Source organism: Calidris pugnax, unplaced genomic scaffold (assembly GCF_001431845.1).
Source record: "Calidris pugnax isolate Ruff unplaced genomic scaffold, ASM143184v1 scaffold44, whole genome shotgun sequence".
Taxonomy (NCBI): Eukaryota; Metazoa; Chordata; class Aves; order Charadriiformes; family Scolopacidae; genus Calidris; species Calidris pugnax.
Genome location: NW_015094506.1, coordinates 129,755 through 155,127, shown reverse-complemented (window position 1 = coordinate 155,127; position 25,373 = coordinate 129,755). Strand labels below are relative to the sequence as shown.

At 42.1% G+C, this 25,373-nt stretch overlaps 1 protein-coding gene across 3 annotated transcripts; it reads right to left on the bottom strand.

Moving 5' to 3' along the window:
* Positions 1-2,822: 2,822 nt before the first annotated feature.
* LOC106901513 (chromosome unknown open reading frame, human C12orf75) lies at positions 2,823-22,856 on the bottom strand. 3 transcript variants are annotated; one of them, XR_001414315.1, is made up of 7 exons: positions 22,765-22,856; positions 15,432-15,456; positions 8,950-8,985; positions 7,755-7,834; positions 6,901-6,936; positions 5,129-5,539; positions 2,823-4,066 (listed from the first exon to the last, which is right to left on the bottom strand). XR_001414315.1 is itself a non-coding variant. In XM_014964324.1 (6 exons), the coding sequence occupies exons 1-6, from the start codon at positions 22,805-22,807 to the stop codon at positions 5,529-5,531; spliced, it is 231 nt and encodes a 76-aa protein (XP_014819810.1). In that variant the 5' UTR covers positions 22,808-22,856; the 3' UTR covers positions 4,100-5,528. The 3 variants fall into 3 exon arrangements, 2 of the variants coding, with proteins under 2 accessions (XP_014819810.1, XP_014819811.1); XM_014964324.1 differs by lacking the exon at positions 2,823-4,066 and having other exon boundaries at positions 4,100-5,539; XM_014964325.1 differs by lacking the exon at positions 2,823-4,066 and having other exon boundaries at positions 5,435-5,539; positions 6,901-6,941.
* Between the last annotated feature and the right edge of the window lie 2,517 nt (positions 22,857-25,373).

Sequence of the window (25,373 nt, the reverse complement as noted above, 5' to 3'; positions counted from 1 at the left end):
AGGTCAGTGTCCAGTAATGCATAACCATAAATAAGATATAAGCTGAAAAGTGTTCGTTACCTCCCTGATTTTATTTATTTAGGCATGTGGTGTTATGTTTGCATTCTGTCAAGTAGAGTTTGGTAGTGACGCAATGTGGACTCTCTCCAAAATTTGAATACTTCCCCAACTCCAATAAACAGTCTAAACATTTTCCTACAGTCTGGTATCCCCCACAAAACAGTTATTGAATATGACCTGCCTCCAATTAACATGTCGCTCTGAATCACAGCCTCACAGTAAGAATCCAATGAGCTCAGCTTTTATGGAGCTGAAGCCATCCTGCAGACAACACTGAGACTCAGCCAACATAAAAGGTAGGCAATGAAGGCTAACGGTGGAATTTAGTATTTCACATTGCTGCTATCTCCTATAACATAGGAATCAAAGACCATAAACAAAACTCTGGAAGTGATTGCTAATTCCCAGAGTACCAATAAGGGTGCTATGGTCCAAACTAATCATTTGTACAGTGATCTATTAGTTACGATAAATGTAAAATAGATGGAGTAATTAAACCAAAGCTTTGATTCTAACTCTACTCTGTTTTTCAGATTAAGCTCTGTCTTCCTTTTCACATATTCTATAATCTTTCCTTGTATTACGCCTGTTAATGATTTTTACAGCTTGTGCATTTTCTCATCTACTACGTTGCTTTTCAAGTATGATGCAAAGTTCCAAAGTAATTAGAAGTTTCACTCTATAGAGAGACATAAACAAAAGGAACACCAACACAAATTCTGAAAGAGAAGGCAGGATATTTATATATCCTGGTAACACCCAAAAGGACATAAAAAGTTCATGGGCTCATTACACTGGGCATTAAGCAAAATAAAAGCGAGATTGAGTTGTTTCCCAATCTCAGACATCTGAGGGTTGGAATGAACCAATAAGCCAAATTCCATTTCTCTTCAGTCTTAAAAAGATTTGGCAGCGGTCTACTTCTTGCTCTGTTTTCAAGAGATTAGAATCACAGAGAAATGGAGCAGACACTTAATTAAACTATTTCCTTTTTTACGTCATTTTCTGTTCACAACTTCCTTCTGCATCTGTCCTCACTGCATAATATTATAATCCTCATTCTCCTACGTATTTCCTCCTTTCTGGCACATGAAATACCTTTCATCCAGCCTCCATCCCATGGTATCTTTCTAATCCTTTTCTCATTACAGTTAAGCTAATGAGAGTTTCACTGCACTTCATGGAATGATCTGTTTCACAAGCTGGGTCCTATCTTCAGCTATAGGTATTTTAATAATGACCAGATAAGTGCTCATGACACAGAAGTTCCCACAACATGGGTGACAGCCATTTTAAGCACCCACAAGCAGGTTTCTGCTGTCTGATAAATACTCCTATGTTTGAAAACTCTAGGGTTACAGTAAAAATTGTCAGATCGTGCAAAATGAAATCACTCCTATTATGATAAATCTAAGTTGTGTGCATGTTTGTTGTTAATGCAAGAGTTGAATCATTTAGCCCAGCCTCAAAAGATTTCCTGCAATACTGGCACGCCATCGCTGTATGGAAAGTTTCCAGAGCTGTTATTTTCTTGGTCTTTTTCTAAATACATTGCAAAACAAAAAATATTCCACAAATCACTCTCCTCCAGTATGCTCTCCACAAAGCCAATTCACCTGAAGTGTTCAAATTGCTGTCAATAGGAAGCGATGATGATGTACTGCAAAACTCCAAGGAACTATAACCAGATAAGAGCTTCTTTTAGTGGATACTCGCAACTGAGGAACTGTAGTAGCAGTCTGTAATAATTGTCACTTCTGATCACCATGGGAACCAAACAGCGGTCTCCTTTGCAGAAAACAGATCAGCAGTGACTCACTGAGTGCTTGGGAAGCATGATTATTGAGAATCACTAGACTTGTGTGGGTGACAAGGAACAATACACTAGTGATGCCAGTTCAACCATAGTCCGATACAGCAGAAACTCCTCTGCTAGACATGCAGGATGACATCAAGTAATTTATTACTTTGCCTTTGTGTTCATTAGGGACAAATTTCACCTTTATGTTTTTCTGCAGCTTCAGCCTTGTGTGGACTCTTTGCTATGAGAGGATTTCAATATTTCAATTCTAGTGAATAAAGTAGTAACTGAGCTTACACTGGGCTTTACTAGGTCTTCTGCAACCCCCTTAGTGACAGATTTAACCCCTGAGTGGCACAAAGGTTTAAAGCTATATCACATCCTCTGAACTACACTGTAATGTGGATGGACACATGAGATGAGCAGTATGTCTGTCTGGACTACCCAGATACTGAGAAACCAGGTCCTTACAACTAAGCTCCTGATTCTGCATTAAGAAGAAAGCAAAATAAATGCACTGTCTTTGAGGTGAAATACCTTGTACTACTAGGTGAAAATTCACAATACAACAAGATATTTGGATCACAAACTGTAGTTTCATTGTTATGCTTTGAAACTTCAGGATTTCTCAAGACTGAGTTGTCTGAGTTTTGTGAATTCAAGTGTAATATTTCTGGGCTGTCAAAGAATACCAAATTGGAGTGTCTGAGATTATAAAGCCTGAATCCACTGTCTTTGCTAAACCATTTTCACTGGCTTCTCAGCTCTGGCTGGAGAAAGAGTGACAACTGCAAAGGAAATGGTATTACAGCCTCAACATTTAAATGTTTCTTCTTTACAAATGGTAATTCAAGAGGTTTTAACAAAACCAAAGTATATTCCTTAATAATAACTCTGCCATTCAATGGCTCCTTGTGTTCTGTTCTCAATTCTCACATTGAACCATCATTTGAGTGCCTAAATATCCTTCAAGGATGCCATCAAATGCACAGCTGGCAGCTGGCATATAGGGCTTCTTTTGTGTTCCTCTTCCTAACAGAAATATCCATAGATTGTAAGTTTCGAAAAAGCAGATATACTCATTTCTCTGTGAAATGTCATGTTCTTTTATCAACAAAGGCTTAAGAAATGCTGCTCACAATAGAGGAATTTTGATGAGCAGAAAATCAGTTTCCCAAGTGGAATTTGGCCAAACATGGAATACAGTGTCCTGTCACACAGTTTCTAGATCTCTGGGTCCTTGGGAAAATAAAAGGCAAGAGTCTGCAAACCTAAGACAAGGGCTTGGCCCTTGCTTTTCAGTTTGATGGGTACGGGCCCTCACGGCATAATAGAATGTGTATCTATTGCAGAGGCTCCAGTCCATGATACTGAAACATTTGTCAGTTGATCAGTAAGCTTTTGAGATTAAAAGATGCAGAGGAACAAAAATATTAAGAAACCACCATACCTCCCACACATTCAGAGGATGACTCATTAAGAGGCCAATTCTGCAAAGTGCTCCACACTTCTCTGCAGATCTGCACAGGAAAAATTAAGTAATGACGTAAAACAAGAAAGAGTACCCTTTGCAACTGTCCCACCACCAGCTGCTAGGAGCTATTCAATAAAGATCACCTCTTTCTCTCCACAGCCCACATATGTCAGTAGCAGAACAAGTGATGTTCTGCTCTAGCCCTGTATACCTTTTTTAATGACTCTTCCCAGAAATTGAAGGATAGAAGTGGACAAATAACCAGGGAGATAAGTGGCATCTGTTGCTGGCTTTTCAAGCACTAGCCGAACTACGATGTATCCTAGGATGACTGGTGGGTTTTTTGCCTTGGGAAAGGCAATAGTGATCAGATCAGGCACGGGCCTAATTGCTTTGTACTGAGTAAACTAGTGCTGTGGAAACTGTTTCAGACCATTTGTGGAACATGTGATGTGGAAGCTACACTCTTATGCCAGAGGAAGCAGGTGGGAAGCAAACCTGCATGTTTATTACCCAATGTTATTTGAGTTCTCATCAGCTTGCCATCCAAGAATAAGACTCTGCCAATGTATATCTACAGACATTCATTCATAGTGAGATATTTTAATACCACCTCTTAATCTTCAAGATTATTTCATCTCAGTTCAATGTTGAAGGGGTCAAGCATGAGATGTCTATTTGTCTTCAGAAGCTGGAAGCCTGAAATCGTTGATAACCCAAGTGGCAGATTTCTAGAGGACAGTAGTAAATAATGTCACAAATACTTAAAAGAGGATAAGCAAGAAATACTTTTAAATACGTCTTTTAACAAGCCTATTTTAAAGACAGTGCTACAAGTTTCTGGAAATCATAAACAATAGTTAGCCATTGGTCTTAATAGATATCAGTGAAATAGGCAGTAATTTCACGGTTTACAGCATTTCACTTCTTCATGTGCAAGTTTTCTGTTTTGCTCTTTTCTTTTAATTTTAGAAGTGGTCATTAATCTCTAGTAACATGTTACTGTGGTGTGGGTTGGGTTTTTTTGGTTTGTTTATTTAAAGTGTATGGCATATCATGTCCTACTAAAAAAGTTTGACTAAAGAATTATGCAAAAGGCTTTAATAATTTAAATACTTGTTCAGCCATATGGAAATGTACAATCTGTTTTATGTTCCGTGGGAAACCTACAGTTGCTATAAACTTAATGAATTTTAAAACCTCCCATCCATTATTTAATACAACAGTTTGCTAAAATAGTAACACCACTCATTCTGTTACAGTTTGTCGTACTGGATATGCTTAGAGATGGGATATAAAACTCTAATAGTGATCAAAAATCCTCTACAGCTCAGGAAGATGAAGCACTGGAGTTTAGTCCCGCTGTCCTTGAAAATACTATCACTTTATCCTTACATAAGGAAATGTCATTATAATATTACACAGAACGGAAGACATGACATAACAGTTTGGTTCATTAGTATTTTTTTTCCATGTAATGCTTTATAAAAGAGATAAAACTGAAGAAAATAAAAACAGACATGTAAATATTATGCTGAAGTACATTGTTCTTATTTAAATAGGTTTCCTTGAGCAATATCTTCTTAAAAGGTGAAAATTAAAGACTAATATTTGTCTCACTGTATAAAAGTGATGGTAGTAATTATAAAGAACCCGATGGTCTTATGCTCATTTCATCCTATTCTTAAGTTTTCACAGCAAAAATATTAAAATTTGCAATATTACCAAAAAGATGTAAACTTGTCAAATATATTACTCTGAAGTAAATTAACAATTAATTTATAGGAACCTACCATAGGAACTATTAAGTGGACAGTAGTAATGGTTTTCTATATAAAATCTATCAAAAATTGTTGGAGAAAATATACGAAGCGTAGCTGATAGCTGATGAAATCTGCAATATGGCCACAGAGAAATAAGTTGCAGATCATCAAAGTTAGCTCTTGTGCAGAAACATCCACTGTGAGTTCACCGATTTCATTTGTCACTGGAGAACAGCAGGAGGTTTCCACAATGCAACCAACCATCGTAGGAAACTGATTCAACGCTGTACTTTAAGCTTTACCCGTAGTTGGAACTTGCAACGGTTCAGATTTTTTTGGTGCTCTGATCTCTCTTGCTCTCCGGAAGGCTATGTAAGTATAAAAATCTTCAGCACAAAGACAGCTCTCTCTAAAGCACTGGCAACTGGTCTTAGTAGAAGACTGTTCAAAAAGAGAAAGGAACAAACAGCTTTAGATAGAGTGGTAAAGCAATACAGTAACACTATACATAAACCAGAGAATTAGGTCGTCATTAGAAGCTGAGAGATCTGTAGCTCACAGGACCCGTTGCAGATTTAAAGGTGCTCATCTGTGTAAGTCTTTTTTAGCCTGAGTCAGCAGCCAAGCCCTGATCTTTCACAAATGAAGGCTAAGTGCACTTTAAACTCTTCTGAATAGCAAAAAATGTCAAGGGATTGATTCTACCCAACTTCAGGCATTTAACTAAAGCACCTAGACATGGACCTAATTAACCCAAGCTCTTTTCGTCAACCACGGATGGAAAGCTGCAACCTCAAGAAGGTGCTTCAGTCTTCTCCAGGTCAAGGGTAATTCCTAGCTTAGACACCTCAGCCAGGTTACTGAAGTCAGGTGTGATGACCAGCTGAAGGTCTCCCTGTATATGAGTGCTCCTAGCAAGGTCCATGGAGCTTTAACCATTCACATGATTAAAGATAATCAGGATATGTGTGTTCTGCTCTACTACACCTGCATCCAGCAGCAAGACCAGACAGAACTGTTTCTGGCTCTTCACTTAAATTAGGAAAGGGTTCTGCTTCCTATGGAAATTGTTGGTAGCTTTATAATTTCCCCCGCCCCACTGGCTAGACATCAAAACAGTTCCCTTTCAAAAGTTGTCCATATTTATTTAGTTCAAATTCTGAATGGAAACTTAGCTTCTTTTATTTTTCTTCAGACGTGAACTTGGAAGGGACTTTTTTAGTTAATTAGTTAGTTGAAACGCTTAAGTCAGGAATAGGGACTATAAATCTTCACTGCCCTATTCTGGCTGGTGGAGAACAAAGATTCTCCCATAGCAAGAGGAAAGTTCCAGTTGGTTACTTAGTGGGTGCCTCAGTTTGGTCCTCAAGGTCCTCCCCAAAATGGAGAGGATGTTTTCTAATTGCAAACTACTCATTTCTGGAAAAATCTTTGTCTCTACAGATGCTGGTCTACATGCTGTTTATGCACATCACCTCTCATGGGATGTCTTAATACTGCTGCAGCATTAGTTGTGGCGTGGTTGGAGACAAAACCAATGACATTTGATTTTTATTCATTCCTAAACAGAGTAGTACAGAGTCTCCTTACTTCTCACCAAGATGACTTCACCCACTTTCTGATTTATGCCTGCACCACTGAGAGCTGGCCCCTGGTCCAGTCTCTAGAAGAATTATGCTGCAGCTGGAGAAACAACCCGGTGATTCCCAGACCACCCGAGAGCAGCACAGGGAGCATTGCCACCTTGCTTCTGTTCAAAGAATACATGCCAAGCACATAACATTAATTAAGACATACTGTACCTCCATCTCTTTGCATCTTGATGTGTTTATTTCCTTCTAATCTTAATTAGAAAGTAAAAGATAAAGATGGTTAAAACTTTATAACATATCACTAATTTAGAACACTGTTTAAAAAAAAAACAACCATGCAACAAAGGTACTATTGTTCCAAAACCAGCTACTATTATTTTGGTTGTTATTTTTCTTTGGATTTTTTTTCTTTGCAGAAAATTTTGGAAGCACCATACGGTGACTAAACTCTGTGCTGTACATATGTGACAGCAGTTGTATTTTTTTGCTGTATTAAATCCAAGCAACACTATATGATTTCATAAATATATGTTTATGAATTGCTTATTAAGTACCTATAAACTTAATGCTTTTTTTCCACTGTTCAAAAATATCACATGGAAAATAAACAGTTTCCACTGAGTTTCATACAAGAACAGAAATAAACCTGAAAGCAAGCACTTACTAACTGTTATTACTGGAATTCACCACAATGCAAGTAAACACCTTCAAAACTAAAAATAGCACTGAGGCTCTGCAAGTGCATCTATCACAACCTCTTAGTCCTAACAGGCTTTTGTTTTCTTTGAATTCGCAGAGAGCTCAGAGCATGGAGAAGCTGTTCAGAAGACAATGTATCACGTTGTCAGCATCTGCTCTAAGATCCTTCTGCAAAAGTAAGTGTGTTAAAATTTAAATATACAGGAACAATCTTGTTAATGATTATAAATAGCCCCACTGCCTTAAAAGGCTCCGAGGCTAGCCAGTCTGTCTGAAATAATAATTGATTTTTAAAGGAAATACATCCTAGTAGATAAAATTAAACTGAGGAAGCAGGAGGAGTGCAATATGCAACCTTCCAATACCTTTTGGTGCAGCTTTCGTCTGACTGGAAACCATGGCGGCTGCATCCGATGGCAGGCCAACATACACGCCACCATAGTTCCTGATTTAAAGAAACAATTTAGAGAAACATCAGAGCTTAATTGTGTCACTTCTCCCTAGAACGTCCACATCACGCAGCAGCATTACAAAGACCATGGATGCTCAGAGAGGAGGGTACCTCTGCACAAGCATCCTCAGAGGAGACCTCCTCTCCCATGGCTATGGGAAGAGTGCGTTTTATGTGCTGGGTGCTTGCTAAAATGGTGCAAAAACTCTGAGGCTATCTGTAACTCTTAAGTGGGACCCAAGCCTGCGAAAGGAGATGTTTATTACTCATGTTCCTAATATTTTTCATTAAATCCCAACTGTGCTATGACAAGAAACACCACTGGCCCAGCTTCTTCTAGACACCAAATATACCCAGCTGAGGACAGAGCCAGTCTGATAGTAATGTTCAACACTAGGACCACTGAAGCACCTCACTTCAAACAATGCACACCAATTAAATAGCACTTTGACCTCTGTTAATAGATAGGACCTGCATCCCCCTGTTTAGGGCCACACGTGGAGAAAACCGTTAGTCTCTCCCCCTTCATGGCCTTGCAGAGTGTATTTTCTGGTTCCAAGGCCTGTATGAAAAGCAGGGACTGGTGCAAGGAGGTGAAAACTGGGTCCTTATGAGCCTCTGCTGTGCCTGGAGCTACTTGCAGAGACTCCCATTACCCTGCTCTGCCCCTTTTGGTGCCAAACTAAGAATACCTCCTCCAGCCCTCAGGGCTCCGAGGTGATTTCTGATTTGTTTGATGATAAAGTCACACTTCCTTCCATTTCCAGCCCAGTGGAGATCTCCACAAGTGCTAATGTCATCTTCTGGGCTGGTGTGAAGGCAGAGGTCATTGGCCGTTACCATGCACATCACCTACAGCTGTCAGATAATGTGCTCTTCTTGCCACAACGTTCCTCCTCCCAAGCTGACTAAAGGGGTGGGTGAACTCACCAATATTGGGTTCTGTAAGAGATTTCTAACTCCCTTTTCTTTTTTTCTTCCTTTTTTTTTTTCTCCTCTGCTTTGGCAGCGTTGGTGGGAATTAAGAGGAGGAAAGGAGGGATGTACATCTGGTAGCAGAGCTCACTGAAGCCTATTGTAAATAAATCCAGTCCCAGTAGAGCACCTACCTCCTTTTGTCATCATCTGATACGGATTCTTCTGCTCTGTAACATCAAAAGATATAAAGCACATTAGCACATTGTTTCTTTCAGATACCCCGTCACCATCTGGGTAGATTCAGGTGCAAGGGAAGAAGGGGATTATTACTGGTCCCAGTTTAATTCAGGTCATCCACAACTCAATAAAATACACGGGCACAAAAACTGCCTTTTCCAATTAGATTTTCCAATCTAATGGACCGAAGGAAAAAAAGGATTGAGAATAGATGCGTCTTAGTTTTCTTGACTCCTGCCAGTGATGCCTGAAACAGGTAAATTAATGCTTTTCCTGAGTGAGTCCCCACACTGCTCCACACATAACAAGAAACATAAAGGCTCTGCACATAAACAGGAACAAGTCTGGGATGCTATTCCACCAAAAGAGGACTGGAAGGTACTGGGCATCCATGCTAGCATGGGAATGAGGATGAAGACAGGTAAGCTTTCACAGCAGCTGTGCCAAAAGATGTTACAGAGCCTCTTCTCCCAAGTGAATAATGACAGGACCAGAGAAAATGGTCTAAAGTTGCGGCAGGGGAGGTTTAGATTAGATCTGAGGAAGAATTACTTTCCTGAGAGGGTGGTCAGGCACTGGAACAGCCTGCCCAGGGAGGTGGTGGAGTTGCCATCCCTGGAGGTATTTAAGAAACGTGTAGACGTGGCTCTTCAGGGCATGTTCTAGTGCCTGATACTATTGGTTTGTGGGTGGGTGTCATGTGGTGGGGTGTTGTGTTTTGTGGGTTTTTTTGTTGTTGTTTGGTTTTTCTGTATTTTGGGTTGTTTGTTTGTTGGGGTTTTTTTAAGGTTGGACTCAATCTTCTCAGAGGTCCCTTCCAACCATGGCGATTCTGTGATTCTGTAGTATGGAAAAGATAAAAATCTTATTTTTACGCCTTGAGGGTATAGGGCCTGCGCTGCAGTCAGTGCCCCAGCATCAGTCTTCACATAAACAACTCGCCCACCTTTGATTAAATATTTGAACTTTGAACTCTGTTGGCATGGCTGGGCATGGATCAGGGCAGCAGCTGCATTTCAGCTTGGTCTGCAGCCTACCAACCTAGCAATAAAAAAATAGAGGCAAGGTAATTTGAGTGCTGTTAAATCCACCGACATCCTTCATCCCTTCCCTGTGGGGCAACTGTGACAACTGCCCGAGAAGGAGTCCTGCACCCTGGCTGCTCAGGAAGCTATGAGACATGGCCACAGAAGTGCCCATGGAAGGCTGCCAACAGCAAAGGGGGCATCACAACCCAAGGAGGGTCCTGCTGTGGAAATGCTCATGCACAGGCTGCTCACCCAACATCCTCACCTTAAGGACCAATTTGACTATGGGGGCAGTGCAACAATACTGCCCATCATGAGCTGATCCATGAATTTCTGATCTGCTCCCTAGGTAATAAAACTGAGAGCTGGCCTTTACCCAGTGTTAGGGCTAAATCCATTCTACAGCCTTGAAAGGCATTTCTGAACTATGATATTTAACAATAATATATGACATTTCTTCTTGTAATTTATTTATTCTACAAGGTAGATGTGCCTACTGTTTAATTATCAGGGCTGTATGCTGTTACTGACCCCTGAAGCCAATGGCATTTTGGCCCAAAATGCAGAGAGCTTCTAGCAAGATGTAGCCTTAAATGCAAGGAAACTCCCCTTAAACCTCAGTCAGCGCTCTCCTGGAAGGGTAGCAAATGCCTTAAAAATACTACTACAAACTGGAAATTATCTTACACATCTTCTTTCTACGTGGCAGAACATTACAGACTATCCTTTCTGCATCACCACAGTAAGAGTAATAAGGGTACACAGGTCCTTTTATTAGGGTTGAGGTAAATTTAAGTATGCTGCAGTTTTGCTAAGTGATATTCAGGCATTGAGTGGGGTGAGCTTCCTCATCTCCTTTCTTTGCCTATATCTTATCACCCAAGAGAGACAGAGCAATAAACTCCTCGTTCTCTGGCCCTCCTGCCACTCCTCCCTGGAGGAGCTAGTGCCATCTCAGAAGGCATCTCCCATCTCCTCTGACCCCATGTAACCTCAGTGATCTTGCAGTCCTCACGCACGCAGCCAGAAAAATGCAGAGACAACTTTCCTTGAGGACTGTGGAGTTTCTCTGTCCTAGTGGGGGCCAATTCCAGCTGAAGAAAGTGCTAAGCCTGTAGATATCACTGAGTAGAAGTAAGCCCTGTATTTTTAGCAAAAAAAAAAAAAGTGTTGTCATTATTTTTTTTAAGGAAGGGATTTTGGGTGCCAAAAGATCACAAACAATCATTTCTGTTGAAACAACTGAATGTGTCACAGGATTGATTTTCTCAAACAACTGGAAACATTTTCTATAATCTAGATTAACCATTATCCAGAGAAAAGAATCCTTTAAAAGTGCTGGCAACTTTGTGCACAGCTCGAAGCCTCTGAAATGGAGTTGTAAGAATAATAATCAATATTGTCCAACAGGAAATTAATGTCAATGTTTAAGAAAAAAACAACCTCTACTAGGCAACAGGGCTATTTTCTTCTGTTCTAGAAATGTTTTGTAACGGGGCATCACTGGGCCATTACTGTCACTCTCACCAAAACAAATTATCCAGCTCTATGATTAAGCAGACTAGTTTTTTTAAAACATTTTGCTTTCTTCCCTTCCTCTTAATAGGTACAAGTCAAAGTCTAATTTTGTGGTACCTTTTCCTTTAAATGTGCAACAGCAAATACGATCTGGGATTGTACAGGCCACAGCTGGCTGGCTGATGACGGGGTGCAATCTGTTGTAGTCCTGCTAGGAAAGAGGAGGGGAGCAGAAATAGGCAGAACATGGAAGCATGAGATGGGGGGGGGCACAAAAAAAAAAAGAAAAAGAAAAATTCTGGTGATGGCACTTAAGGAAGAGGCCGTTTTCAGCCCCTTTGTGGGGACTCCTTTCTAAGCAGGATGGGGAGGATTGTGGCTGCAGTTGATGTTAGGCATATTCACACACCTCTTGCCTTCACACACTATAGCATAAAGCCCCATTTTGAAAGGTACCAGCAAATTTCACTTGTTCAAACATCCAGGTGCCAGCTGAATCACTGCATCAGGTGCTGCTTCTGTGCCCAGGCTGGGTGAACATGGGTGGCTCCAAGGAGCAGAGCTACAATGACATCACTCAACCGCACGGAAATGGGAATATAAAGAAGCTCCTTTGGTTTCAGCAGTGCTCCCATTGCCACATCTCCCAGACTCACAGGGAGGATATGGGGATACGGGAGTCCAGCACACCCTTTCTCTCTCCTTCCAACACATCTTTAGTTTCTTCTTACGTCAGGGATGAAGAACCTAACATAAAAAAAACAATCTTTAAATATCACCATTTGGAGAGTCCTCCAAGAGGAGCAAGCTAGGATAAGTTTTTCTGCACCAGGAATAGCTGGCAAAAGGAACTTAGCAGTTCGATGTACTTTGCACTGATATGCTGCCGTGTCGCTACATCTTCCCTCAGACCTTGTTGACATCTACTGAAGAGGAACCGAGAGCACATTTTTCAGCAGGTAGTGTAGGTGGAGTCCTTTAGCCAGGAGGTGGATTTAACAGCAAATGCACATAACAGCATTCTATTTTCAGCTAGAATAAATGTTTCTTTTGGTAAGGATTTGTCAGTCCCAAGAGGCTCCCTGTCACCCTCATAAGTTTGAAAAATATACTTGTTTCAACTGTCGGTTTTCACATCCATCAGTCCTATGTCCATTTGATGGTAAAAGAAGCTGCCATCTTTCATAATATTTTAAATATCAAATGACAGGCATTCACATTAATTTATTCCATCCACATTTTTCTTACCTCAGCTTTTACGACTTTTGTTCATGCCAAGCATTATATAGACCCTTTCTAGCCATGCTCGGTTGTCCCACTAAACTGTGCACCACTGACAGACTAGTCAGTTTCTTGGTGTTTCTTGGAAGTAAGGGCTTATGATTTGTATTTGATTAATTTCTTCCCAATATTTTGAAACAGTCTTGAACTGCTGTGGTTTTTTCCTTTCTATGGTTACTAATCTTCCTCTGAACTTAGCCACACTCTGAATATCACAGGCATTGCATCATTTTCTAGCATATGCCTAACCCTCCTACATCTAAGCTTCTCCAGTTAGCCGTGATGTACTTCTCTGTATTAGTGGGGCTGGAGCTCTGGCGGAAGCTGGTCGACAGATTCATTTTTGATTTGAGGGTTGCAGTAGACAGAGAGAGATCACGTTCCCAAATCATACGTCCTTCTTGTCCCTGCGCAGCCCTCAGTCTCACAGCACTTTGCATAGGAAGATCATGGATGTTATCATCCCTATCTTGCTGGTTGGGAAACTCAAGGCCCAAAGGGCAAAGGAGCTTCCCCATGGTCAGCCAGGAAGAATCAGAGCAGGATCCAACCCTCTCTCCTTCCACCAAGCTGCTCACTCCAGGAGGCACTGGTGTCTTGGCAATGAGTCACAGTCAAGAAATGAGAAATCTCTTGAGTTAGAATAATTGGATTCTGTATCAAAAAGCATGCTGGAAATAAGGACACACCTAAATGCTTTTATAGACCAGAATCAATATGACTGAAATTTGACCACAAAAACAAGTTGGGTTTTTTAAAGAGAATTTTTTTTAACTTTAGCTGGTAAAAGTGTAAATGTGTAAAATAAAAGCTTACATGGATTTATAATGTTAGTTACTATAAATCTGTTAATTTCCATCATTTCCAAATAGTTTTTCTGGTATTTTACTTCCTTCCTAAAAATCTGCTGTTAAATACTAGATGATTGATTTAGGACTTTTCAGGTCATCACTGCCGTTCCTCATTAGCAGATCTGTGTTTCTAACGTCTGACGAGAAGGCTCAACCATGCTATTACTCACACAGGTTGTTCAGCTGGCTCCACTATACTTATCGGAATGAGTAATAGTCCCAGGATTGACCCTTTCACTTTGTTGAAGTCTGCACTAGTAATTAGTTTTTTCTAAGTTGTCCCAATATTTTTTTGAAACATCAGAAGTGATCAAACACTAAGTAGGATATTCCCAGTTTAACTCCTAAAGCCTGGCTCTACAAATGCTTACACACACATAAATCCAGACCTACATATATCCGTCCATACCTTTAAGCACATAAACACACCTACTAAATTAGTAAGTTAACAGTGCTCGCAATTTCAAAGTTTAAAACTACCAAAGGGGAAAGAAAGAGATACAGTCTTAAGTCAGTGACTTAAGGTATCTACATCGAACAACAAAAAAAGGCCCTAATATATATTAAAAACAGTGGTTTTATATATATAAAAGCACCGAGGACATGAATGCTGCAGGCTGTATCAAGAAGAGGTTCCCCATAAGCTTGCCTTCTCTGCTTTGTTTATTGTCTGACACTACAAACCCAGAAAACAGACTACACGGGTAACTCCGATCCCAGGAGTACCTGTGAAACAGCATTCATCTGCCAGGAGAGACCTGTCGTTAGTTCTCAGCTGTGCTCTGTAATAGCAAGGATAAGCCTGTTGTTAAGCTCTTCTCTCCACTTGTTTATCCGACTTGACAGCCCTCATTTCTACACCAGGGTTCCTCCATCTAATTAGAGTAGTTACTCTAAATGAACTAAATAAAACTGAAGAATGTTCCTATTGCATAACATGAAAATCTTTCCCAGGCCCCTCAGTCTCAAACTCTAGTGGCAAATAACAATTATATGAAATAAAAGAAGCCAAGACCTCGGGAGGACCTCTTGAATGTTTCCTTTGATAGGAAATTAAATTTATGGCTGAATAAAGCTCTTCCTGCACATTTCTGCATCAGTAAATGAAAAATGGGCTGAAAAAGGCGTATCTTTTGCTGCTGCTTTTCTGAAAGCCAGAAGTTAGCAAGAGGCAACAGGACAATAGAGGTTCAGACCTTCCACGTCTAGAGAAAAACAGGATGGGTAGGGCTGCCCTCTGCTACCCAGCGTCAGGGGAGCTGATAGATACTATCTTCAATGTGGAGAGTATCTAGAGAAGGTGGGTACTTTGAAAAGGAAGTTTGGATAGGTTACTGGGTCTCCTGCTGCAAAGAGGGGAAATCTGCCTCAGTGGCTCTTTAAATCTCTCAGAGGGCTTGGTGGAAATTTACGTGGTCCCTTCATACAATGGCATGGCCTTTGGAAAAAGGTGTACTGGTACGTGACAGGGAAGAGTAGTCTGAAGTAACATGACCACATCTGGGAGACAACTTTCTCAACAGAAGCCGAGAGAAGACATTTCTACTAGAGAAACAACAAAGGAAAGAATCCGTAGAAAAGTAAACAAGACATGAAGTTGTTTTGTAGAGATGGAAGCTGTCACTAAAGACAATAAACATCTGCTGGTGTTGATTATATGTTAGGAGCCAGATGAATCATGTATGATTAAATCTAGTATAAGACTGGTAGCACTCAAGTCCACAGTTACATATTTGAAAGAGTAGAGTAAGTACTTACACATCTTTAGTAGTTCCTGTGGCACCTGGAATGAAAGAAAAGCGCATGTTTACAAGATAATGGCATAATCCTCTAAACCAATGATACTGCAGTAAGCACTTCTCTGCCTTTCTGTCCTGAACAATGCAGAAAGAGCAACAGGAGTTTTCTATTGTCAGAGAACAGGTTTCTCATGATTGTCTAGTTTATTATCCCTAATGATTATCTATATTACCCCTTAAGATTCTCTGTGGGTGAAAATGATGCTGCTGTGGACCAGTGCCCGGGTGCAGTCACTCAGGATGAGAGCAACATAAGATAAAATTCACCCTTATGAATTTTGTATGCTTCACTTTGCTCAGTCTTCTCTTGGCTTTTTCTGCTACAAAGTCACCACAATTAACCAAGCAGTTACTCCTGAATGCCTGTTTATTTTGCCGTTTGATTCAGTTGTTGGCACTACATGTGTAAAATGCTGCTCCATTCTTCCTGCCAGATAAACAAAGTTTTATAAAACAACTAGACAGAACTAATATAAATATTGGGATAGAATCCATCCAGAGCCCCAGACATCTAAAGAGATCAACGACCCCTTAATTCATCTTGCTATTTAACAAAAAGGCAAAAAGACAAAAGCTACCACCTGGCTGCCTGATCTCAGCAATTGATTTTTTTTTTTTTTTTTTTTTTTTTTTTTTTTTTATGAGGAAAGGGAAAGCCTATCTGGAGTTGAGACTAGAAGGGCAACAAGAAAGGCTTCTGTAGGTGTATCATCAGCAAAAGGGAACTTAGTACAAATGTGGGTCCACTGCCAGATGGGGCAGGAACTTGATGACAATGGACACAGAAAAGGCGAAGGTACTTGATGATGCTTTCTTCACTTTTTTTTTTTTTTTTTTTTTTTTTTTTTTTTTTTTTTTTTTGGTGACTCAGATGCTTCTTGCTGGGAGAGGAACATTCACTCAAGTACAAACTCTTTCCTGTTCCTCCCAAGTTATTAATGCCATGCTGCTATTGCTGGTATATCATTCAGCTGAGTAACCAGCAAATTATCCTTTCTATTAATTACACGAGCTAGGGTACACATTGGAAAACCTTTCACTTCTCCTTTTCCTCTTCCTCTCAGTACTTAGCTGGAAGAGCGTATCTGAGCTGAAGAAACAACAGTTATCAATCCAAAAGATGTTATGGGTTTCTCGGTAGGTTGGGTTGGGCTTTTTTCAGCCATGGCACTTCATTTTTTGAAAAACTTTATTTTCCTGAAAAACATCCATAAATATAAAACATCTTTCATTTCACTCTGATTTATAAGAATATGCCTTCTGCATCCTTATTTTAAATGCAGAGAGGAAGAAACAGTCCTGGAAGGCCTTCCATCACTGTCTACCTGAATGGATGGCAGGAAACATCTCCCTTCACAGCTAAATCTTGAACATAATATCAATCCAGATTCCTATAACTTGACTCTCCCTCCTTTTCCCAGCAACAACATAGACTATACACATTAGTTCTGTTACTGTTGCTTTCAGAGTCAGCAAAATCTCAGTACAACTCTGTGTATCAGCAGAAACCCTTAATTAAGCTGGAGGGAGTACTTCAATGCACAATAAGATCAGGTCCTCGCTTTAAAACTTTATTCTACCTGGAAGCTTTCTGAGACTTTTTGGCTCATATATACTACATATAACTCATTTATACTACATTTAAACCCCCCAAATTAATTGTGTCCAGAGGGGAGTTTGGCACTGCAGCGCTGCATGCAAACTTGATCTCAGCTGATGGAGGGAGGCATTTTCTGCTACCCAGGAGCTACCTCATCCAGAGCCAGCTCAGCTGGGTACCTTCACGGCACCACCCCACACATCTAGACAGAGCCTAGGCACCAGCAACACCTCAGAAAACATACGTTTTGAAAAGCCTAGCTCCATTTCTAGCAGGATTTATTTCTTCTTCCAGAAGAAACTATTCCTGTGCTGTGTCTGTTGTGCACCAAACCCATGACTTTCTCATTTTCTCAGCCTTGGCTGACCACAAACAAACTCAGTTTCTCCAAAAGGTTCACGGTCCTTCGTGAGGCCTTTGCTGAGCCTTTTCTGAGTTTGAGATGAGGTCTCAGCACTTTGGATTCTCATTTGAAAAGCTAATGCCTTCCTTGCAGGAAGCATTCCAGAAGTAAAAAGTGTTTAATGCACAAACTGAAACCTTAGCTGAGTGAGAATAACTGTGGGTCTACAGCACTGCTACATCTCCCAGTGGAGATACTCCAGTTCCAGTCAGTCACCAGGCACACTTCAATGCCACGTCCCTGTTCAATGCCATAGTTGTCTTCAGTGTGCTATGGTACACATACATTCACACTCTGGGGACAGGAGCTGTCTCTCAGACCCATCAACTCAGGCTTCATGAAATGCACCTCACATAAAACTACTGAGAACTAAATATGGTAAAAACAAATTCACTTTTTTAAGAGATCATTTTTACTATTTATAATAAGTAAATACATATAAAAAACAAGCAGGTTTTTTTCTGGTTTTTTTTATAAGCCCAAAAACTAGGTTATCCTCACTTCCACTGATGGGATTCCATCAATTTCAGTGGTGTTATTTCTTATTTTCACTAGCAAAAGTGAAACAAGAGTTTGGTCCAAATTCACTGGAGTACCACTAAAGTACCTGAATATAGATCTGAAAGTATTTCCAGTCCACGAAACAGTTTTCTTCCTGGAAGAGTTCTGAGCTTACAAATGAACATCACTTCAGCTAGGTGACCCACAAGTACCTCTATGCAAAAACTCATAAGGTTTTCTTCATTAGGGAGCCTGAATACTCCTTATACACAGATTTTATTTCACAAGGAACCCAGTAACATCTCAGTTTGTATAGAAGTGTTTGTTTTTAAAGTCCAATCCATTCACCCTCACCCCTGTTACTTCACTGACACTTTTCTCTAACGCTTCCATGTTTAGTGAGCGACACACTATTTTACAGCTTCTCAAGTTCCTCCTGCCAGAAGTTCAGCCAAATAATCTTGTTTACTACTGGTTCACAAACAGTGAATAGCTGTTCCACAGCAGCAGCAAGACTTAATGCTCCTGTAGCCATGACGTTTTAGATACATGACTTGAGAAAAGCATCACATATTTGAGAGCTTGTCCATTTTTTCCCACTCTATCAGCCTGGCCTAAAAAAAGGCAGCACTTGACCCTAAAACCCTACTCCTGATAGGCTCATGTTGGCTTGGTTTTCCAAAACCTGCCTAACTTCAGCAACAGGGGTAGCCAGGAAGCTGCATCCGCAGAAAAATTGACAGTACTGAGCTGTCCTGAACGACATTGCTGCTCACACCAATCCACACAGTTAGGACCATGGGTGCGTTTTGGCATTTTAGAGCTGCAAGAGGAGAAGGAAGGGTAGAGCCTGCAGAATAAATGAGACCCATTCAGCCATACACCGCTCTCAGCCCAAGTGATTGTGAAGAAAAAGCATTTCATCTAGAGCAGTGAAGCTGTGACCCCTCAAAAAAACCCCATAGCATTTAAACAGCCACAAATGAAGAAGGACAAAAACCTATCCCAAAGCATCTTCCATTCAGTGAGAGGGGGTTTTGCACTTTCAAAACAACAGCAGCTTTTTTATGGCAACGCTGCAGGATTTCAGTGAATGCAGGGCAAACGGAAGAGATGGCTGAAAGAAATGGATAGCCACAGCCAATATTCCTCTGTGCTGAGAAATGCATCTTGACTGAACATGGAAGACAAAAACTTCAGAAAAACACAAAAGGATGAAAGGCAACCACTGACACGAATAAAAACATGGATACAAACAATGCCAATCTCTGATGTTAGGACAGATTATGAAACATTTTTCCATTAATTTCCTACAACATTTTCCTGCAAATACTTCAAATTGTTACCAAAAAAAAGTAAATAAAAACTTCAAAATTATGCATACATGCATGCAACAGTTAAGATTATGAATGAGTTTTCTATTCTATGCTCCTTTCTGATTTGCTTCAAAAGACAGCAATATGGAACCAAGTACTAACACCAATGAATTTATTCTATTTATACCCCGGTGTAACTGAGGACAGAATTACATCAATTTACTTCAAATTGATTACTTCTTCAACTTGTCAGTTGGCAGTTCTGTACATAGACTTGACCCGATGGAGCATTAATTTTAAAAATTAGTTGGATTTTAAATAGAATGGCAGGATGGTTTCCTCGGCATTCCACCAAACTTGAAATTAATAATTCTGTTTAAACTTTACGTGAAAATTCTCCTGCATCATAATTTGACTGTATTTGAAGCTCCACACAGACTAACAGCTTCTCTCTACATTGAAATTAAGGCTAGACTGCCAGCCTCCATCGAGTATCATAATTCGAGGTGCTGTCATTTCTACTACGATGGATACAGAAAGGAGGAGGCAGCTAAAAATTGTAACAATTCTAACTACTCTAGAATGAAGGGAAATGCCTTAACTCAGGAAAAAAAAAAAGTAAATTAACGTTTAAGAGCATATTTTTAAAAGATCAAAAAAGAAAAGCTATTTAGAGCTTCTAAAACACCAGGAAATAACATCAAAGATGGATATGTAAAGCAAGGTAACAAAGCATGAGGAAAATAGCAATTTATTAATAAAGTTTTCTAGGGGTAATGAGAAATTTAAAAAATAATTATAGTCCATAGTTAACACATAATATATCTAGGTGATTTAAGAAAGGTGTGTATACATCAGTTTACTTGGATCACAGAAGTTGCCATTTCTCAATTGAGGAGCCTTTTGCCAGTTTCTGATGCTCTGGAAGGAAGATCTAAACTCTGTGAGTCGTACTGGTGTTCTGGAGTTCTGCACTACAGACAGAAATGTTATTCTAGATCATGTCTATTAGTTTAGATCTTGCAGACCATGGGGCTGACAGCTCCTCTGATGTCATTCTAGCCATGCAACAGCAGATAATATCATTAGCTGAACTGTCATTACATATACATCTGCCTAGGAAAAATCAAGTTAGGCTACAATAGAAATGTTACTAGAGTAAGAAAACGAGGACTAGTGTAACATGTCTAATGTATTCTGTGAAGTATGCTACAATATTATCCTTAGTCATATAATATGACAGAGAGTGTTACAGGTTAATTATATGTTATGTACCTCTAGCTTTGACATTACTGACTGTAGAATAGTCATAACTGTAGCATTAAAGATGTAGTCATGCTGTGCAAGCCACAAAATTAATTTGTATTTACATAGTATTCACGTCTTTTGTGAAAATATTGAGAGTTACACTTCCCTTAAGAGCTCTAGAATTCTGATTTTAAATGGTATATCTTCTCCTTCCCCTACTTCAAATAATTTTATTAGACACACTTTGTAAAATAGTACTAAATGGAAAAAACTAAATAGTAGGCATCTGACTTCTTACTTTTATTACCAGTAGTTGGGTATTACTATACCATAGATTGCATAGAGTTATTCCTGAGTGACAGCAGTGAAAGTGAGAAGAGAACTGGACCTTTCAGAGCTGTATTTGCTTTGGAAAGCTTTATCAGGGCAACAGTAATAATGCCAATATAATAATTACGTGTTTTACATGGCATTGTTGGGTTTTACTTGCACTAAACCATTGGCGATCGGTGGACTATTCTAAAAAGCATGCAAAAGGCTGCCACAAAATGTAAGTTCAAATGTATGATGAATAACAAGGCACTTAAGTTAAATATTGAAGAGGCCGTACCTTTAGTAAAACTAATTGAATCTACAAGCCAGAGCCTGTTGCAAACAGCTGCCTTTAATGCAACGGTAGACACATTTATTTACGCAACTTCTAGTTCAACGTAATTCACTAAATCCTGCTGTCAGAACTAGTGTGCTGGACATTATCCATTTGTCTCCTGGTACAAGTTCCATGGGGTGGCCAGATCAACATTAACCAAGAAGCTACCACAACGGGACTAATAATCAGCTCAAAATTTTCCTCTGAAGTTGTCTGATGCTTGCTCTGGTGCTTTTACCCAGCAAATAGAAATGCTGTGTGAACAATCATCACCCCGGCAGCATGAAGCTACGCTGGTCATACGCTGACACAACTTTGTCACAGGAGTCAACTAATGGGAGAGAATTCATGTCTGCAAACAGGACAGTTCTAACAAGAGTGCTGGAAGCTCAAGGGAATTCATACAGTGCATTCTTTATGGATGAGAGGCCTTTGATATATACACCTCATTTATAATCATTTAGCAGAAATCAAGTAAGCAGTAATGGCAGAAAAGCCTCCTCTACCTCCAAGAGTGCAAAGTGCAGGGATTAGGGGAGAAACCAGCAACACACCACACAAACACAGACACATACGTACAGCTTGGAGAAGGCATCATCATTCACACTCAGAGATATGCTCAGTTCTGCAAATTGGTGCTGGCACCACCCGACACACCACCGAAGCTCTGGATAAAGCCAGTGAAAATGGAAAGAGATGGAGACCCAGTAATTCTAACTGGTCTGGCTATCATTTTGCTGTGTATTTTCAAGAGGTTATGAAGCTAACAAGTGCATCTGAAAGGCTTGCTACAGGAACTGAAACAGGTGGCAATGTTTGCCAAGTGCAGTTAGGATGAAAAATGATTGAGAAATGCACACAATTGTAACTATATGGTGAAAGTCCACTTAATCAATTTTCATATACTTTCCTTTTTTTTTTTGCAGGGGCTGGGGGGAGGAAGCGCACGAACAGCATCATCTTCCCAGATCTTATCTCTTTTGAAAATAACAATGAACAAATAAGGGAGGCAGCTGGACTCCCCAGCCAGTGGTACACATTAACATGCAAGAAACCTCGATCTTGGAATATCCTCCAACTTCTCCGGCAAGCAGAGGAGCAGAAGTGGCACAAATTCATTTCAGAAGTGGCATTCGTGGCCTTATAGGGAAGCAAAGAGGATGGAACTTACATCCCCAGCAGGATCCTTACGTCCAGCTCCTGGCCTGGGTTCCCCGTGCCTAGGAGGGCTACCGTCGGAGGCGGCGACCCCAACGACATCCCGGCCACCGGAAAGCCTCCGGTGCCCCCCCGGCGGGCCACATCACCTTCTCTTTCCCTTGGGCGAGCGGATCAGCCTCGGGAAAGGAAGATGCTCTTGCAGGAGCGCGGGCAGCGACTCCGGCGGCTCGGGCGGGCATCCCCTAAACCGAGGGAAGGGGGATGCAGCCCCAGCGGAGGTGAGCGGCTGAGTGACCCCCGCCGCCCCTCGGCAGGGCTGCCCGTGGGGATGCTCACTCCCTCTCTCCCTTCCTCCCTCCCTCCCGCCCGGCCCCGCACCGCCCGGCCCCGCATCGCCCGCCGCCGCCGCCCTACCTCTGCCTCCCGCGCCGCCGGCCGTGGAGTTGCCGCAGCCCATGGGCGCTGCCGTGTCCGCCGCTGACGCCCGGCGGTGCGGAGCGGCGAGGCGACGGTATAATAATTACGTGTTTTACATGGCATTGTTGGGTTTTACTTGCACTAAACCATTGGCGATCGGTGGACTATTCTAAAAAGCATGCAAAAGGCTGCCACAAAATGTAAGTTCAAATGTATGATGAATAACAAGGCACTTAAGTTAAATATTGAAGAGGCCGTACCTTTAGTAAAACTAATTGAATCTACAAGCCAGAGCCTGTTGCAAACAGCTGCCTTTAATGCAACGGTAGACACATTTATTTACGCAACTTCTAGTTCAACGTAATTCACTAAATCCTGCTGTCAGAACTAGTGTGCTGGACATTATCCATTTGTCTCCTGGTACAAGTTCCATGGGGTGGCCAGATCAACATTAACCAAGAAGCTACCACAACGGGACTAATAATCAGCTCAAAATTTTCCTCTGAAGTTGTCTGATGCTTGCTCTGGTGCTTTTACCCAGCAAATAGAAATGCTGTGTGAACAATCATCACCCCGGCAGCATGAAGCTACGCTGGTCATACGCTGACACAACTTTGTCACAGGAGTCAACTAATGGGAGAGAATTCATGTCTGCAAACAGGACAGTTCTAACAAGAGTGCTGGAAGCTCAAGGGAATTCATACAGTGCATTCTTTATGGATGAGAGGCCTTTGATATATACACCTCATTTATAATCATTTAGCAGAAATCAAGTAAGCAGTAATGGCAGAAAAGCCTCCTCTACCTCCAAGAGTGCAAAGTGCAGGGATTAGGGGAGAAACCAGCAACACACCACACAAACACAGACACATACGTACAGCTTGGAGAAGGCATCATCATTCACACTCAGAGATATGCTCAGTTCTGCAAATTGGTGCTGGCACCACCCGACACACCACCGAAGCTCTGGATAAAGCCAGTGAAAATGGAAAGAGATGGAGACCCAGTAATTCTAACTGGTCTGGCTATCATTTTGCTGTGTATTTTCAAGAGGTTATGAAGCTAACAAGTGCATCTGAAAGGCTTGCTACAGGAACTGAAACAGGTGGCAATGTTTGCCAAGTGCAGTTAGGATGAAAAATGATTGAGAAATGCACACAATTGTAACTATATGGTGAAAGTCCACTTAATCAATTTTCATATACTTTCCTTTTTTTTTTTGCAGGGGCTGGGGGGAGGAAGCGCACGAACAGCATCATCTTCCCAGATCTTATCTCTTTTGAAAATAACAATGAACAAATAAGGGAGGCAGCTGGACTCCCCAGCCAGTGGTACACATTAACATGCAAGAAACCTCGATCTTGGAATATCCTCCAACTTCTCCGGCAAGCAGAGGAGCAGAAGTGGCACAAATTCATTTCAGAAGTGGCATTCGTGGCCTTATAGGGAAGCAAAGAGGATGGAACTTACATCCCCAGCAGGATCCTTACGTCCAGCTCCTGGCCTGGGTTCCCCGTGCCTAGGAGGGCTACCGTCGGAGGCGGCGACCCCAACGACATCCCGGCCACCGGAAAGCCTCCGGTGCCCCCCCGGCGGGCCACATCACCTTCTCTTTCCCTTGGGCGAGCGGATCAGCCTCGGGAAAGGAAGATGCTCTTGCAGGAGCGCGGGCAGCGACTCCGGCGGCTCGGGCGGGCATCCCCTAAACCGAGGGAAGGGGGATGCAGCCCCAGCGGAGGTGAGCGGCTGAGTGACCCCCGCCGCCCCTCGGCAGGGCTGCCCGTGGGGATGCTCACTCCCTCTCTCCCTTCCTCCCTCCCTCCCGCCCGGCCCCGCACCGCCCGGCCCCGCATCGCCCGCCGCCGCCGCCCTACCTCTGCCTCCCGCGCCGCCGGCCGTGGAGTTGCCGCAGCCCATGGGCGCTGCCGTGTCCGCCGCTGACGCCCGGCGGTGCGGAGCGGCGAGGCGACGGGAGGCAACCGGCGGCGGGCGGAGCCCCGGTGGGAGATAAAGCCACGGGGACCCCTCCTCCTCCTCCTTCTCTTCCTCCTCCTCCTCCTCTCCCTCCTCTCCCCACCCATCGCCCAGGAAACCGCCGGCCCCGAGCGCCGCCGCCCGGCACCGGCCCCGGCCCCTCGCTGCAGCCCACGTCCAGCCCCGAGGAAAGGCACCCCCTGCCTTCGCCGGCTTCCCCTTAGTGCCCCCGGGGACTGCTGAAACTGAGATAAGGCTTCACACGGGCGTGAGCCCGCAAGGACCCCGAACGACCCCCCGAGGAGTCCCCCCGGGCAGCGGAGATGCCCCTTGTCTGTCTCGGCGTCCGGCGGCAGCTTTGGGGCACCCCCTTTGGGACACCCCTCTTCGGGACACCCCTCTTCCACCGCGGGGGAAACGCGGGTCACCCCGGGTCCAGGCTGCGAGCCCTACACCTGCCTTCAATAACACCCACCTCGCTATTTTAAGCAAGTATTTATTGGTTGCTTTCAGTATTTCTCTTCTTGGAGAAACACGACGGCGAAACTCCAGACCCACTGAGTTGGTAAGAGACACAGGGTCGCTTTTCCCAATTAATGTCAAAAACACTGAGAAATGGGCAGGATGAGTTT

Excerpts from the sequence above, each read along its gene's own strand:
- LOC106901513 (XM_014964324.1), bottom strand. The coding sequence starts at position 22,807 with ATGGGCTGCGGCAACTCCACGGCCGGCGGCGCGGGAGGCAGAG. Across the intron at positions 7,835-8,949 it reads TCAGATGATGACAAAAGGAG|GAACTATGGTGGCGTGTATG; the intron begins GTAGGTGCTCTA and ends TCTTTAAATCAG. Across the intron at positions 6,937-7,754 it reads GACGAAAGCTGCACCAAAAG|AAGGAAATAAACACATCAAG; the intron begins GTATTGGAAGGT and ends AATTAAGATTAG.